Raw genomic sequence first — 15,145 nt, forward strand, 5'->3', positions numbered from 1 at the left:
CAATTAGGCAGTGGCCACTGTTTTGCCCTGGTGCCATAGTGGTTCCGCGCAGGGCTGTGAGCTGAAAGACAGTTTGCACCCACCAGCTGCTCTGAGGGAGAAAGATGGGGCTTCCTGCTCCTGTAAAGAGTTGTAGGGACAGTTCAACTGTGTCACGATGAGTCGGCATCTACTCGGTGGTGAACTTTTCATGTAAATTTTAGTGGTTTGCCAAATCATGCCTTGACGGACACGCTTGTAACCTTCTTTGATCCTTTAGTTATTTCATGAGGCTCAATCCCTAGACGTGGTTTTACTGGGCTAAGGAATGCATGTTTATCATTTCCAAATCCAAACCAAACCCATCGCCATTGAGTTGATTGCAGCTCAGAGCAACACGCTGGGGCAGAGTAGAATTGCCCCATGGGCTTCCCAAGGCAGTGATCGCTATAGAAACAGACTGAGAGCATCTTTCTCCTCCTGGTGATGGCTGGTGGGTTTCAACTGATGATCTTTTGTTAAAAGCTGAGCATTTGACCACTTCCCCTCTATGTCTCCTTCTGTCCCATCCATATGTTCAGAAGTGTCTTGTAGAAGTTTTCTACCCATCTCCAGTCCAAGCAGTGGGGTGGGCACTACCTCGTATCTGCTTAATACTGTCTGTATCCTCGTCTGCCTGTCAGCCTGTAAGCGGGAAAGTACAAGTGGACAAGAGGATGAGATACTTTTGGGGGCCATTGAGAAGCGATTGAAGCAAGGTGAACTCCAAAGCACAGGAGAGACATCATCTGTCCACCCATCAGCAAAAGAGGTGCATGACCCTGACCATCACTATTCCTAATTGTCAGACCCTGGAAACAGTGCAAGTGTCCATTGACATTAAATTGGAGGAACAAGACGATGGCCCCGTCACATGGTAGCATACTATGGAACAGGGAGGACAAGTGGAATCGCTAACCGTGTTGCGGACTCCCACAATTTCTGTTGAGCAAAGAAGCCAGGCATTGGGAAAATGCATAATGCATGAGTCCATTTCTGTACAGCTCAAAGACAGGCAAAACCAAGCGAAGTTATAGCGATTACTCCTTTGGGAGGATGCTAGAGCCCTGCTGGTGTAGGTGTAGGGGTTATGTGTCGGGCTGCGATCCACATGGTCAGCAGTTCGAAAACACCAGCAGCTCCTTGGGAAACAGACTGGGCTTTCTACTTTCGTAAACAGTGACAGTCTTGGACCCCCACAGGGGTCGTGGTGAGTCAGCATTGACTCCGTGGCAGTGAGTTTGGATTTTTTTTTTTTTTTTGAGTGACTAGGGGAACCCTGGAGGGGCTCTTGGAGACAGAATGTTTCTTGATCTGGGTGCTGCTCATGCGAATGTGTTCACCTGCTTATAGAATGATCGTTTGTGGGCTTCAAGGTCAGCACCTGTGCTTCAATCAAAAGTGCATTTAAGAAGAGTCCTGGTTAGCCAGGTGGTCAGGGCAGGTCAGCTGGATTAGGCTGGAATTCCCATTCTTTTCTGTTTGTGGGGGCCCTTTGCCCCTTAACTTTTCCCAGATGAATCCTTCCTCCATCTTGGGGAATCAATTTCAAAGTCATTTCCTTCTGGAAAGTAGTCTGGTCCAGCACCTGCCCTGTGGCCCCGGGGCCCTGCCTTTTGGTTCATGCTTTGTCCTGTGTGCTGGCTGCTTAGGTGCACCTTTTTCAGCACCCTGCACAGGACCTGGAATCTAAACCACAATCAAAACCAAACACAATGCCGTTGAGTCGATGCTGACTCATCGCCACCTTGCAGGACAGAGAACTGCCCCTTTGGGGTTCTGAGACTGTAAATCTTGGTGGGAGGAGAAAGCCTCGGCCTTCTCTGGTGGAGCCCCTGGTGGGTTTGAACTGCCAACCATGTGGGCTAAGCGGATTAGCAGTGCCACCTGTGTTAGTTTTACTATTTAATACTTAAGTTCATACTCCCTCCCCCCGTCCCCTTCCCTCCCACACACACTTTTCCTAACAGGCCTTGACCTGGAATTTGGAATGGAGATTTTGTATTATTAGTTGTGGGTTCTCATGGAGAGAATTCATCCACAAGTTTCGCTTATATGATTTAAAGATGCAACTTTAGTATGTTTGCGGCGTAGCCGCTGTTTATCCTCTTGGTATTGCTGGTTTTCTTGTTGATGAAAGTCAGGCAGCGGAGGCGTGGGCAAGCAGATGGCTTCTGGAATCACAAGGACTCAGTTCTAGCTCCATCCCTTTCTCCTCTGGAGCCTTGCCTGCATGGTATTTCCATCTGGAGCCTCCGTTTCCCCAGCCATGAAACAAGGGTGATAACTAAGGTTGCTGTCAATAATAATGCTGAGTAGAGTGGCCAAAGGGGGTGCGCATACTATGTGCCACGCACTCTTCTAAGCACTTACCATGGGTGGTCGGATTTGTTGGATCTTTTCACTACTCGGGTCAGCTTTGCAGCCGAAGGAGACACTAGGGACGGGGCTAGCAAGTGCAGAGGTAGGATTTAAATCCAAGAAATCTGCTTCCGGCACCCCAGCTTTTCACCACCACCTCCCGAGCTAAAGGACATAGTGCCATAGAGTGTTTAACAGAGTCAGCATAGGTTAGCTATGATTCTCCTTGTCAGGTTCTGCACTGGTATTAATACTTCTTCTTTCTCTCTCTTCTCTCTCCCATCTCTCCCCCCTCCCTCTGCTGGTCTGCTCCCCTCCTGGCAGATGTGTTTCAGCAAGGTAAGTCTCATGCCATGCTGTGGCTTTCAGTTAACCCACCGTGCTCTGTTGGGGACAAGGGGGCAGTGTGCTTGCATTCTCGGCGGAGATGTTGCTTGGCCTTTGGGGACTGTATGGGGACCGTGGGCTGAAGAGGCCTCTTCTGTTCAGCCTCTGCTTCTTGGGTCACACACGTGGGTGTAGGGGAGGAGCTAGAACATTGAGGTGGGATGATTGGGAGGCGTCTGTGCCTGGGCCCCTGGAAGGGGCAGCACTGGTGTGAGACTGGGGAGGAGGAGGGGGGTCTCTAGGATGATGGTTAGGCCTCTTGGTTGGCCGTTGCTTTGGTTGGACTCTATGAGACATCTCAAACGTGGGCAAGACCCTGGCTGCCTCGTTGCTCTGTGTTCTTTGGCCTAGCTATACCTCCTGACCTCCCACTGGGGCCTTGTGGTCAAAGCAGGGCCAGGTGTAGGTGTGTAGTGTTTTGCTATCCCACCGTCGGCCTAAGCTGTGGGGAGCTAGAGGTGGGAAGCTTGAACTGGTGGAGTCTCAGTCCCCATTAGGATGCACAGCAGCTGCTCTCTGCCTCCAGGAAGCGACTGAGAGGTCACAACAGCGTTTAACCTGTTAGACACACATGAAGGGGGCTGGTCTTTTGTTCTGCCTCCCCTCTCCGTTTGAAATGACTTGGTGAAAGTGCCAGGCTGTAGCTGTTTGCGTTCGAGGCGGGCAAGATGTCTATAACACCCGTCTTTCCTGGATCCAAGACTGCCTTCGAATAAAAGAGATGGGTTTAAAAATACACCCAGGCCTCCCATAAATAGCATCCAAATCATCTTCCAGGCTCAATCTCTCGTCCCACCGCTCTGTCACTCTCGACAGGCAGTGTGTTGTGGGGAGGGTGTCTGCCTGAGCCTCCCGAAAGAAGCGTGGCCATGGCTGACAGCGAGGGGCCCGTGGGGCTGCCTTTAAGAGTCTGGAGCCATAGACCTGCTCCTATAAATAATTCCTTGATCCCAACGAGCTGTAAGGAATAAGTTCCATTCGGCTAGAAACGCAGAGATGGGTGCTGTGTCTGTGGGTGTCAGTGCTGTCAGGACCCGTTGTACCCCGAGTGTGCTTGCTTGATAGACCTGGGGTCTCGGGGGCCCTCTGGGACGAGGGTCCACTTTTCCTTTCTTTCTGTGAACCGGAGAACCAGATCCCCCCGCTGCAGAATTATGTTTCTCCTCTAAGAGCACGGAAGACGTGAGCTTGGGGGGCTCTGCTGCCGGAGCAGGGTTTCTCCGCAATGAAGGTGGGGTGGGATGAGGGAAGAAGCAGCTGGTGTCAGAAGGGGCTTTTTGATTTTTAATTTTTAGAGTGTTGCTGTCCTGGGACCCAAAGGGGTTATCAGCTTGCCTGTGTCCAGTCAGTTTCCTTTGTTAATCAGTCATGCCCATCGATGGATGGGCAGCGTCTGTCAGGAGCAGCGATTGGCAGACCACACGCTGTAATCATCGGCAAAGCCTTGGTTACTCAGACTTAATACGTACTGCCTGCTGGAGACAGGAAGCACTTGCTGCCTGTTGCCCTGTGTGCTGGCTGGGCGGCTGGGCCCTGGTCAGAGCTCTGTAAGGTTTTCCGATAGAGAGAACATGACCAGGCTTTCGTGACTCATGTCCGTGGCGCTGGCGTTAGAGGACCATTCCGTATGGAGACAGGTCTCGGAAAGAATGGCGAGGAACTGGCCAGACGGGACCCCTGGCCCTCCCTGTCCCGTGCTTTGGTGTCTGCCATTGGTTCTCCTGTGCCAGGCACGTGCCGTGAAATGGACAGCCTGGTGGAAGACACACCAGTCCAAGCCCTGAAACCTGACGTGGCTGAAACCCCGTGTCAGGACTGTGCTGTGGGCTGGCAAAGGGCAGGCGCTGCGCTGCGATCAATGGGCAGTAAAAGGACACGGCTTCGGGTGGATGGATGCCGCTGGGTGACTCCGAGTGGCATCCTGGCCCGGCTTGGTTTGGTGTGACCGAGGCATCATAGGAAGTTGGCGGGAGGGGGTGGGGCCGATAGCAACAGGGTGAGGGGAAATGATGCTTTGGAAATGCTGCGGTCATCTTGCAGTGAGTACCGGAGGCCCCCCTGGCCAGAGGAGTCTGATGTTTGGCCAGCTGCGCTGAAGAGGGAGGCAGACTTGCGCTGGACAACATCAGACGTTCTCCCAGGCAACCAGAGCTATTTCCTCCCTATCTCGAGATCCTCTGATTCACTGCGGATGCAAATTGTTCCAGCGGTGACAACACCTCGGTGATGCCGGCTTTTCTTCTGTGCTGTCTGCGGTGTGTGCACCTGGCTCCCGTGCCTCGCGTACCTGAGGTCTGGTCTTTCATCTGCAAACACCGCTTGCTATGGTCCATGGGCCACGGGGTAAGAGGGTCATCCAGGACTCGTGGCGTCCACAGCTGGCCTTTCGAAAGTGTGAGTGCCAGACGCCCTGTGTTCAAGAAGCTTTTGTAGACACTCCTGGTTGTGCATGTGTTTGGATGACTCTCAGGCGTGCCTGGGTGCTACAGAAGCGCTCTTGACTGCATCCAACACGATTAAGAATGCTGCCTACCCACCTGTGTCTAGGGTCTCGAGTTTTAGAGCACTTGCCTACCAATCCTTTAATAACGAGGGCATCAGGGCCACACACGCACATGCCTTGTTTGAAGTCACGGAAGCACCCTTTGAATGCTCATCTGTAGGCTGAACCTTGTTTCTGCCAGTGAGCAGAAACTCGAGTGGGCGGCCTGGGAATGAGAGCAACACCACTCAGCAGGACTCGGAAAGCATAAGTGGGCTCAGGATAAAGATCTCATCAGCCAGGTGGTGAACAGACTCGGGGCCCAGAGACCCAGCGCCTGTCATTGCCGTCATCCTCCGTTCTCACCTGGAGCTGAGATCTTACTGCTAGAGACCCTTGTTTTGTTCCCAGCCCCAATACCATACAGTTATTTATTCTGCAAGGGTACATGTGTGTCAGGTCAAAGGCCTTTCTAGGTCAAAGGCCCCCTTTCTCATGAAACATCTAGCCCAGCTTGGAGAGATATTGGGTAGCCGTGTATTTAAAATAAATAAATGCAGAGAGCGTTTAAAGGGGGGTTAAGGAGATGACACAGGGTGATGTACTAGTGACTGGGAGGGGGCACTTTAGATGGGTGACCAGGGGTTGACAAGAAAGACCAGCTGCTAGAAGACCTGGTGGGAGGGGTGGGGGGCAGCAGAGGAACCCTAAAGGAAGAGTCTTTGGTGAGAACAGCCAAGTGACCCAGTGTGGGGACAGGTGTGTGACCTGGCCCGGGAGAGCAGGGCAGGAAGCCCATCATGAGGGTAAGGGAGTCGGTGGGTGGGGGGACTTAGCAGAAGAGACACCCCATCTCTGAAAATGCAAAGGACACACCACACCCAGTGAGGACCTGGCTGAGTGCTGAGTGGGCTCAGCCAGGGCTGGGATGAGCCCCTGCACACAGGTCCTGACTGATTCCATTGGTGGGTCTCTATTCCTTGGCTCAGCCCACTTGTTCTCAGCCAGTGTGCCTCTCCTGAGTACTGCTCTTTCTTGACTTTGCCTCAGGGATATTGAAAGTCATGTGCCTACGGCTCATGTGTCCTCTCTGGCAAATTATGCTCAGGAAGACTGGCCATCCCTGATCCTGGCTGCCCTGAGCACATGCAATGAAAGTACTTCATCCTGGGCCATCCCCACGATGGCTTGTGGATAGGCTCTTGGCGCTCCACGCGGTTTTCAAAGGTGGATTTTCAAAAGTAGATCACTGCACTTTCTTCCCAGGCCACCTGAGTCTGGAAGCACACCTGACACCTGTCCAGAATCACAGCACGTGCAAGCCTCCACTGAGAGACAGGGAGTTGCTGTGTGTGAGGTACATTGTGAGAATCAAATGTAGGGGTCAGGCATAGAAGAAAGATTACTGCATCATGGAACCACGGCTGCTTCTCTCTAATACGTATGTTGTTGTTGTTAGGCGCTATCAGATCCATCCCACTCAGAAAGCAGCTCACTGTACAACAGAATGAAACACTGCCCAGACCTGTGTTACCCTCGCCAGAATTCCTTAGATTCAAATACATTGTTGCAGCCGTTGTGTCAATCCATCTCCTTGAGCATCTTTCTCTCTTTTGCTAACCCTCTACTTCATCAAGCATGATAAAGTAGGAAGCCCTCGTGGCATAATGGGGTAACTCATTGGGCTGCTAACTGCAAGGTCAGCAGTTTGAGACCAGGAGCCTTTCCGCTCCCGTGGAGATTTGCAGTCTTGAGGATTCCACAGGGAAAATTCTCCTCTATTCTGCACTAACTCAATGACAGGGAGTTTGGATTTTTTTTTTATTTGCTTTTTTTTTCAAGTCCAAAGTATGTGAGAGAAAGTCTCTCCATCCTAGCGTCTAAGGAGCATTCTAGCTGTACTTCTTCCAAGACTGACAGCTTGGTTCTTCTGGCAGTCCAACATACTTTCAATATTCTTCACCAAAACCACGATTCAAGGGCCGCCGTTCTTCTAGTTTTCTTATTTGCCATCTAACTTTCACAGGCATGTGAGGCGATTGAAAACACCATGGCTTGGGTCAGGTGCAACAAATCCTCAATGTGACATGCTTGCTTTTCTGTGCTGTAAAGAGGGCTTGTGCAGCAGATCTTCCCGATGCAATACATAGTTTGATTTCTAATACATGTACACATAAGTGTATGTCTGGTCTATGTATCATAAGTGGACATATCTGATACACGCCGTGTCTTAAATCTAAGCTGAATATGTTGTGGAAGTAAGGTAGCAAGTTCACAGTCTCCTCAGAAACACGTGTCCCGCGTTCCCGATGTGATTGCAACTCCTAGTGACTCTGTAGGGGGTTTTGGAGGCTTTGTAAATCATCGCAGGAGTAGACAGCCCCCATCAACCCCACAGTCAGCAGCCACAGGCTTCCCCAAGAGCACTCCCAGGGCTCCCATCCGAAATAGTACAAGCAAAGGGGGTGGGGATGCCTTAGAGACCCGGCCCCTATACCACATGAAGCCAACCCCAGCTCCACAGATTGAAGCCAGGCAGGGATGGGGGCTCAGAGCAGCCAAGTCCTTGGGATCTTTAAGGGAAGCTGAAATGGTGGGCTTATAGGCACCTCTTATAAGGGTCTTAAGCTTTTACAGAGTACTGAAACCTCACCATCACCAGAGTGGATTCTAGCCACAGGAAAGATGGTCATCAGCACATAGGAAATTGGGTTTTGCTCTCAGTGGGCGGGGTTACTCCCAGTGTGGGATGTAGGGGTCAGTTACTCTGACCTTCAGCCTTAGTTTTTCCATGTATCAGAGGACCTACTTGGGCTTCCTGCGCTTGCAAGACGTTTTAAGTGGGTTTGCATCAGTGCAGTATAGAAGCACCACCCCACGAGACTCCCATGCTCCCAGACGGGCTTTCCTCTGGAGAGCCAGGCTCAAGGCCAAGGCCTCCCTGGTGGCACAGACTTGCAGTGGAAAAAAAAAGACTCCTGGTTTCCTGAGTGCAGCCAGCCATTTTCAAACGCCAGCTCTTTCCCACACGGATTAATACTGGAATTCACAATGGATGGCATTGCTTTCATTAACTTGAAGAGGACAATAAATCATAGTTTGGCTCCTGGCAGCCGAGCCAAGCCTGTTAATTGTTGGGGTGGGTTCCTGGTGACAGGAGACCACATTTAGAATGTGCTTTGACTTGAGCTTTCTTTGCCTGATTCAAACTTAGTGGCCAGACGGCTTGGGCTGGGTTGGAGGTTTTCCCCGACCACTTTGGGAAACCCATCTTCTATGAGGCTTTGACCCCTTCGCCATGAAGTGCTGCCCACCCCGATCATGAGATATACGGTGAGAAAGGGTTTTCTTTTAGGAGCGTGGGGTTTGAGAGAAGACATTAAATCTTCTGTAGCCATGTCTCAGGGAAAAGTCCCAAGCCCTCCTGAGGATGGCTTCAGGGGTCAATGAGGAAAAACACACACTCACGTTTTTGACCGTGGGAAGCGGTTGGTTCCCCAGTCACGCCTCCGGTGGCCGTATTTATGGCACATCTAAGGCATCTTCCCGCTCTGTCCGAGGTCTGCAGAATAGTCGGCGGCATGCCGGGAAGGCATGCATCTTTCCAACACAAATAGGCCAACACGACCATTTAATTTTGGATAGATTCACTTTGCCCAAGTGTGATGTATGAGGAACATGATAAAACCTTTAAATAATCATTCTTGGAGGTGCTTTGTCATGTCTGGCGGGGCTACATGGGCTGCCCGTTCCCTGCCAGGTGACCTTGCATGGAGTTTTCTCTGGGAAGGTTCATTGCGTGCCCACACAACCTCAGGGCATGAGTTTGGGATGATCTCAGGGCCTGGCCTCTTGGTACTCATTGCATCAGAGTGGCCAGGTGAGGAGGAAGGTCCCTTTCTGATGCTTCTGTTGAGATACTGCTGATCAAAAGAACAAAGGGTCCTATTTTTCCCTCATCTTCTCTGAGAAATAATGGTAATACCAACATTGGTTGTCACTCGTCGTCCAGGCAATCAGCTAGACACTGTGTCTGCTTTTTCTCATGAATCTTCCCCCAGACTTTATGGGGCAGGTATTCTATCCTGACAGGGGTGGCAGGGGGTGGGGTGGGTTTGATGTTTTTGTTTACTTTGAATGATGCAATGTTTAAGCACCAGCTACTCGGCGGGAGAACGATGTGGCAGTCTGCCTCTGTAAGGACTGGCAGCCTCGAGACCCCTCTGGGGGCAGTCCTACTATAGGGTCCTGTAGGCTTGCTATGAGTCACCTGGCCGGCAGGGGATTTGAGTTACTACACTAGAATTCAGCCTTGTCCTCGTGACCCTCCTCCTCCGGTCCTAGCTCCACCCTCTTCTGAGCAGTTCACCTGATTTGGAGCAGAGGGGGGATGGGGCCATGTTTCTCAGTGTAGGCGTTTGCACTTTATCCTCTAGCCTGGGCAAGCCATCGGTAGGCACCAGGGGCAAAGCAGCAGAGCTGTGCGTGATTCCTGCTGCCTCGCGTAGAACGGCGCCCCTGCATGTTCCTTAGATTGATTGCTGCTCCGTGGGGAAGGGAGAGACCCATCCTTTAAGGGGCTACCTTGGCCTTGGGTACACTAGGAAGCTGTGAGATAGTTACTGATTGAAAGGGGAGGCTGGCCAGGGCTGTGATTGGCTGAGCATGCCAGTCTGTTTGGGCAGCAGCCAGCTGCCAGTCTCCCCCAACGCCTCCTCCTGTTGCCTTTCCCAGATGCTGGCCCCTGTGGGCAGTCCCCTGCAAGGAGAAAGGGTGCTTTGCCTGGTGGCCTTCTGTGATGGCCACATTAATCAGCCAGGCACTGGGCACCCTCAGAGGCAGGTGGCACCCATTTCCCCTGCTACCTCTGAGGCACCTGATCCCATCCAACCCAGCAGTCAGGGAGTAGGGGGCTGAGTGAACCCTATGATGTCTTAGAGCCCCATCACAGTGGTTCTTGATCACCAGAAACCATGGAGCACGGTAGACAGCGGTGGTGGACCCCATGAGGTGGTTTTCTTGGTAGGTGACGCAGTCTTTTGGGAAGGCTTTGGCGAGGTGACAGAGATGGTTTCTCTGTGGACGATAGTGAGTTTGATGACTTGGTCCACTGCAGGTGGCTGGAGGAGGGCCCTCACCGACAGCAGATCTCTGCTAGGGGACACTCACGTCACACCTCTTCCACACCTGCCTCAACCCCCATCTCTCCTCTGTTCGTCCGGCCAGCCTCCACCATTGAGCTGCATTCTTCCAGGTGCGGATGCTGAGCCGTGACCGCACCATCAGGTCTTTGGTTCCTTGATCTGGATGCCTTCTTCTCCCACCCCCCTCAGCAACCCCTGTCCTGCTCTGGACCCACCCACCGAGAAGTGCCTGTCTTCCATCACGGGCACTGCAGGGGCAGGACCGAGGGCATGCGGGAGGCTGCCTCTGATTTGCTCCCGGCTTCCTCTCATGCCTTATTGCTGTGCTTTTCATAACCATCGTCACTCCCTTCCACCTACACCCTTGCTCCTGTTAACTCCTCAGAACTTAGCCCAAGCCCTCTCTGCGAGGCTGCTTCTGATGTTGCCTCCCCACACCGCCATCAGCACTTCTCTCTCAGGATGGCACGATCTGCCTTCTTCCAGCACAGTAAGTGAAGCACCTACAGGAAAGGCACGGCCGTGCCTCCTATTTCAAACCCCTAGCGCCAAGTGCAGTGTTTGGCATATAATCGGTACTCAATTGGTAGTTTTAATTGCCTCGTAGGCATGGGAAAGTCGCCCATTGAATCAGACCAGAGGAGAATTGATGCCTTGGAATTATGGTGCTGGCAAAGTGTGGAAAGGACTGTGGGCTGCCCAAAGAATAAGCAGATCAGCTTTGGGAGATTCACCACCAGAATGTTCCTTAGAGGCAAGGGTAGTGAGACATCCTTTCATGGGCTTTGCACACGTTGTCAGGAAAGACTCATCCCTGGAGAAGGACATTGTGCTTGGTAAAGTAGAGAGGCAGCGAAAAAGACAAAAGCCCCTGGACAAGACGGATGGACACAGTGGCTGTAACAATGGGCCTGGGCATAGGAGCAGCTGAGCAGGTGGCACCGGGCCAGGTGGTGTTTCTTCTGTTGCATGCAGGGCCCGCTGTGAGTCAGGGCCAACTCCACAGCATCTAACAGCAGCAGCAGGTGCTGGTGACTGCTTGGTGAGTGAAAGTAGAAAAGAGGAAACAAGGCTCAGAGGAGCTGGCATACTGGGTATGGTTGTGTGTGTGTGTGTGTGTGTGTGTGTGTGTGTGTGTGTATCTCTTAGGGTTGACAGTCTTCTAGGTCCTTTTGAGATATTGAGGTAGAATTCTGCCAGTGTTGTAGATGGTCCCATTGATAGTCAAGCCGTTTCTAACCTGTCCCTCCAAACATCTTCCCCCATTCTGTTCCCCGACCAGCTTACTTTTAGGAATGAGTATTTGGATCTAGAATGGATCAGTATGGATTTACCTCCTCAACATTGAGCAAGGTGGGAACAGGAGCAGGGAGATTAGGTGGCCCTGGACTGTGTCTTCTAAGAAAGATGACGACCCAAGACCAGACAGTGTGAGGCAGGAGGGTGCTGTCCTTTCCCAGTGCCCAAGGAAGTCACAGAGGGCAGTGGCACCCAGGGGCTGGAAGAGGCTGCTGAGAGTGGCAAAGCTGGCGGGGAGCCTTCTGGAGAAAGAAGGATCTGAGTGAGCAGGAGGACGGTGGGCTTGGAGAGACGTGGCAGAGGAGGCGGGAACAAGCACTGTGTTTACATTATGTTGAGAGGAGAGTGGGAGGAGATAGGGCACCTTCTCAATCTGTAAAGCCCTGGTGGCATGGTGCGTTAAGCATGTGTTGGCCTCCTCTGTTCTGTAGGGTCACTGTGAGTCAGAATCAATTCAGTGGTAGTGGGTTTAGTGAGATCAACCTGTTGACTGCCATAGGCTTCCTTATTTCCTTGTTCACCACACCCTCCACCCTACCCAATGCGCTCATTATGAATGGACAGGTTTTGTCAACCAAATAAATGGTATTGGCTAGTGGGCTTTTCCTGGTTTTCATTGATCAGGGGCTACACATCAGCCAATCACATTCCTGATCAGCACAACAATTGCCATGCACCTGAGTTGATGGCATTCCTGCCTTAGATCAAGAGCTCGCTCTTTTACATGGCTTGAGCAATGGTGTTGTTATTTTAAACATCTCAGCAGCCAAGGCTTTTGCCTCCTTCCAAGAAGACCAAGAAAGCCGGTGTAGCTTTTTGAGCAGAGATGGGACATGCATTGCACACCTGATCCAGGGCCCCTGCTGGTGGAATGAGTTACCTGTTAGGCTGCTAACTAGAAGGTCAGCTGTTTGAACCCACCAGCAGCTCATCGGGAGAAAGGCTCTGCTCTGCTCATGATTATGCACATGATGAGCTGTCTGCAGTGGCAGCGGCTAAATGCTCGGCACCACTTTCTGGGTACTTCTCATGTACCGGGCACACACCTGGGTTCACTTCCTCCCCAGAAACACTCTCTGAGCTGCATGGTCTCCTCCATCTCCGTTTTTTATCCCAGGTCTTCAGAAGTGAAGGAGATTTCAGAAAGGTTGACGACTTTCATTTTCAGCCACTCTCCGAGCTAGCAGAGACCACGTCTGAGCTTAGACCCAGGCCATCGGACCTGGTGCGAATTCTTAATGACTCACCAATTTTGGAGGGCCAGGAGACCCAGCCGGGCTTGCCAGTGGCTCAGGATCAGTAGTGCGCTCATCGGTCAAACCTGAGACAGGCAAGCATATATTCGGCAAGAAGACTTGTTCGCGAGTTTTCCTGGCAGCCTTATTCATCTCAGGATAGGCTAGCCCCACACGAAATCAGCTACCCAGCGGTCGGAGGAATGGCAATGGCTGTGTGCTCATGCAAGGGCCCGCTCCTCCCAGCCCAGAAGGCACAAAGGGAAAGAAACACACACTGCAGACGGAGCTCAGGCACCTGCTGCGAGAAGGAAGGGGTTCACACAAGAGGACACTGTGTGATTCCATTCGTGTGAAATCCCTAGGATAGAAATAAACCAGGACTCTGGTCACCTGGGGAGAGGGAGTAGACATGAGCTTGGACGAGGCACGAGGCACCATTTCTGGGAAGATAATGATGGTAGCAGTCTCTATTTTGCAAGGAGTTTAGCCTGTACAGGTGAATGAATTTAGTAAAAGTCAGAGAACATATGCTTGAGGCTTATGTATTCACTGTATATCTATTTTACCTTAAAAACGCCAAATTGTACTAAGATACTAGACTCTGGTTAAAATCGTTGCATATTTACGGGTCAGGGTTCTGCTGTCTATAATTTATTTTGAATAATTGGGGGGAAAGATGGACTGATATATGATTAAGAGATGTTTGGAAAGATATGATACAACAAGTAAGATAAAGTGTTAATGATAGAATCTAGGTGATGAATATGCAGGTGTAAAATTCAACTTCCCCCTATGCTTGAGAATATTTATAATAGACATCGAGGGAGAAAAATGGGCTCCCAGCTGAGGTCCTTTGTAAAGAGTGGTCGTGTGGCCTCAATACTTTATGACTACAGTCATTGGCCAGAAGTTGGACCACCTGGAAGAAGTAGGTAATGACAGTGGTCCACTTTAGAGGACCAGGTGAAGTGAAGGCCAAGTGTCCAAAGTTCACAAGGAAGCGCTCTCTCTCTCTCTCTCTCTACTGACTGTACTACCGTGGTTCTCAACCTGTGGGTCGCGACCCCTTTGGGTGTCGAACGACTCTTTCACAGGGGTCACCCAATTCATAACGGTAACAAAATGACAGTGATGAAGTAGCAACAAAAATAATTTTATGGTTGGGGGGTCACCACCACCTGAGGCACTGTATTGAAGGGTCGCGGCATGAGGAAGGCGGAGAACCACTGCTGTACTAGTACACAGGGCAGCCTTACACATGGCCACGAATTTAGTGGCTTGTTGTTAGGTGCCATCGACTCAATTCCAACCCACAGTGAACCTGTACACAACCGAAAGAAACACTGCCCAGTCCTGCCCCATCCTCCCAATGGTTTCTGTGCTTGATCCGGTTGCCACTGCTGTCTTCCACACCACAATTCAAACACATTGATGCTCCTTTGGTCTTCCTTATTGGGTGTTCAACTTTCATATGCAAATCACAGGCAATTTCTCGGACTAGGTCAAGGGTGCCTTAGTCCTTAAAGTCACATCCCTGCTTTTCAGTACTCTTAACCTCCCTGGCGGTAATCCCCGAGTGTGGCTTGGGATAAAGGTTAACTGTCAGAAGAAGTTTATCATACCTGGAATGTCTACTAGAGAGATTCAAATGAGTCATTTCTTAAGAATTACAGGCCTACAATATAAAACAACACATTTTATGCAAAACAATGTACCGCATTGGGTACAAAATTACTGACACAATTAGACTGCCAGGAAGGTTTTAAAGTGGTCTGGTGTAGCAAGCAGCCTTATCCGGTGAAACAACGGGTCTTTGGATCTCTTAGCTGCTGCTTCCATGAGCACTGATTGTGGATTGGAGCAAGACAAAATCCTTAGTGGCTTATGACGGCGGAACTGTATTTATTTTCTCACAGTTTGGGAGAGCCGGTGAATCAAGGCCATGCTTCCACTGCAGGCTCCAGGGAAGAATTCTTCATGGCTCCTCTAGTGATTTCTTTAGCTTGTAACTGTATCACTCTAATCTGTGCCTCTGTAGTCACGCAGTCGCAGTCTTCTTCCCTGGGTCTCTGTGTGTCCTCTTCTGTGGTAATGACACCATCTGTTGTCAATTTGAGACTTAGGAGTGAAGGGGGGTGGAGTTTAGCCTGTCAATCAGGTCACAGCTTGATGACCTCATTCTGAGGCGCTCAGGAGATAAATAGCTCGCAGGAGGC

At 51.1% G+C, this 15,145-nt stretch overlaps 1 protein-coding gene across 1 annotated transcript in view; it reads left to right on the forward strand.

Annotated features, from left to right (window-relative positions):
* GFRA1 (GDNF family receptor alpha 1) overlaps window positions 1–15,145 on the forward strand; it is a 257,659-nt gene that overhangs the window by 85,810 nt on the left and 156,704 nt on the right. Inside the window, exon 5 of the mRNA XM_013004160.2 lies at window positions 2,704–2,718. Coding sequence (XP_012859614.1) covers window positions 2,704–2,718 — 15 coding nt within the window. The remainder of the gene's footprint in view (window positions 1–2,703; window positions 2,719–15,145) is intronic.

This window comes from Echinops telfairi, unplaced genomic scaffold (genome assembly GCF_000313985.2).
Source record: "Echinops telfairi isolate 266 unplaced genomic scaffold, ASM31398v2 ScPeMD7_70;HRSCAF=299, whole genome shotgun sequence".
NCBI lineage: Eukaryota > Metazoa > Chordata > Mammalia > Afrosoricida > Tenrecidae > Echinops > Echinops telfairi.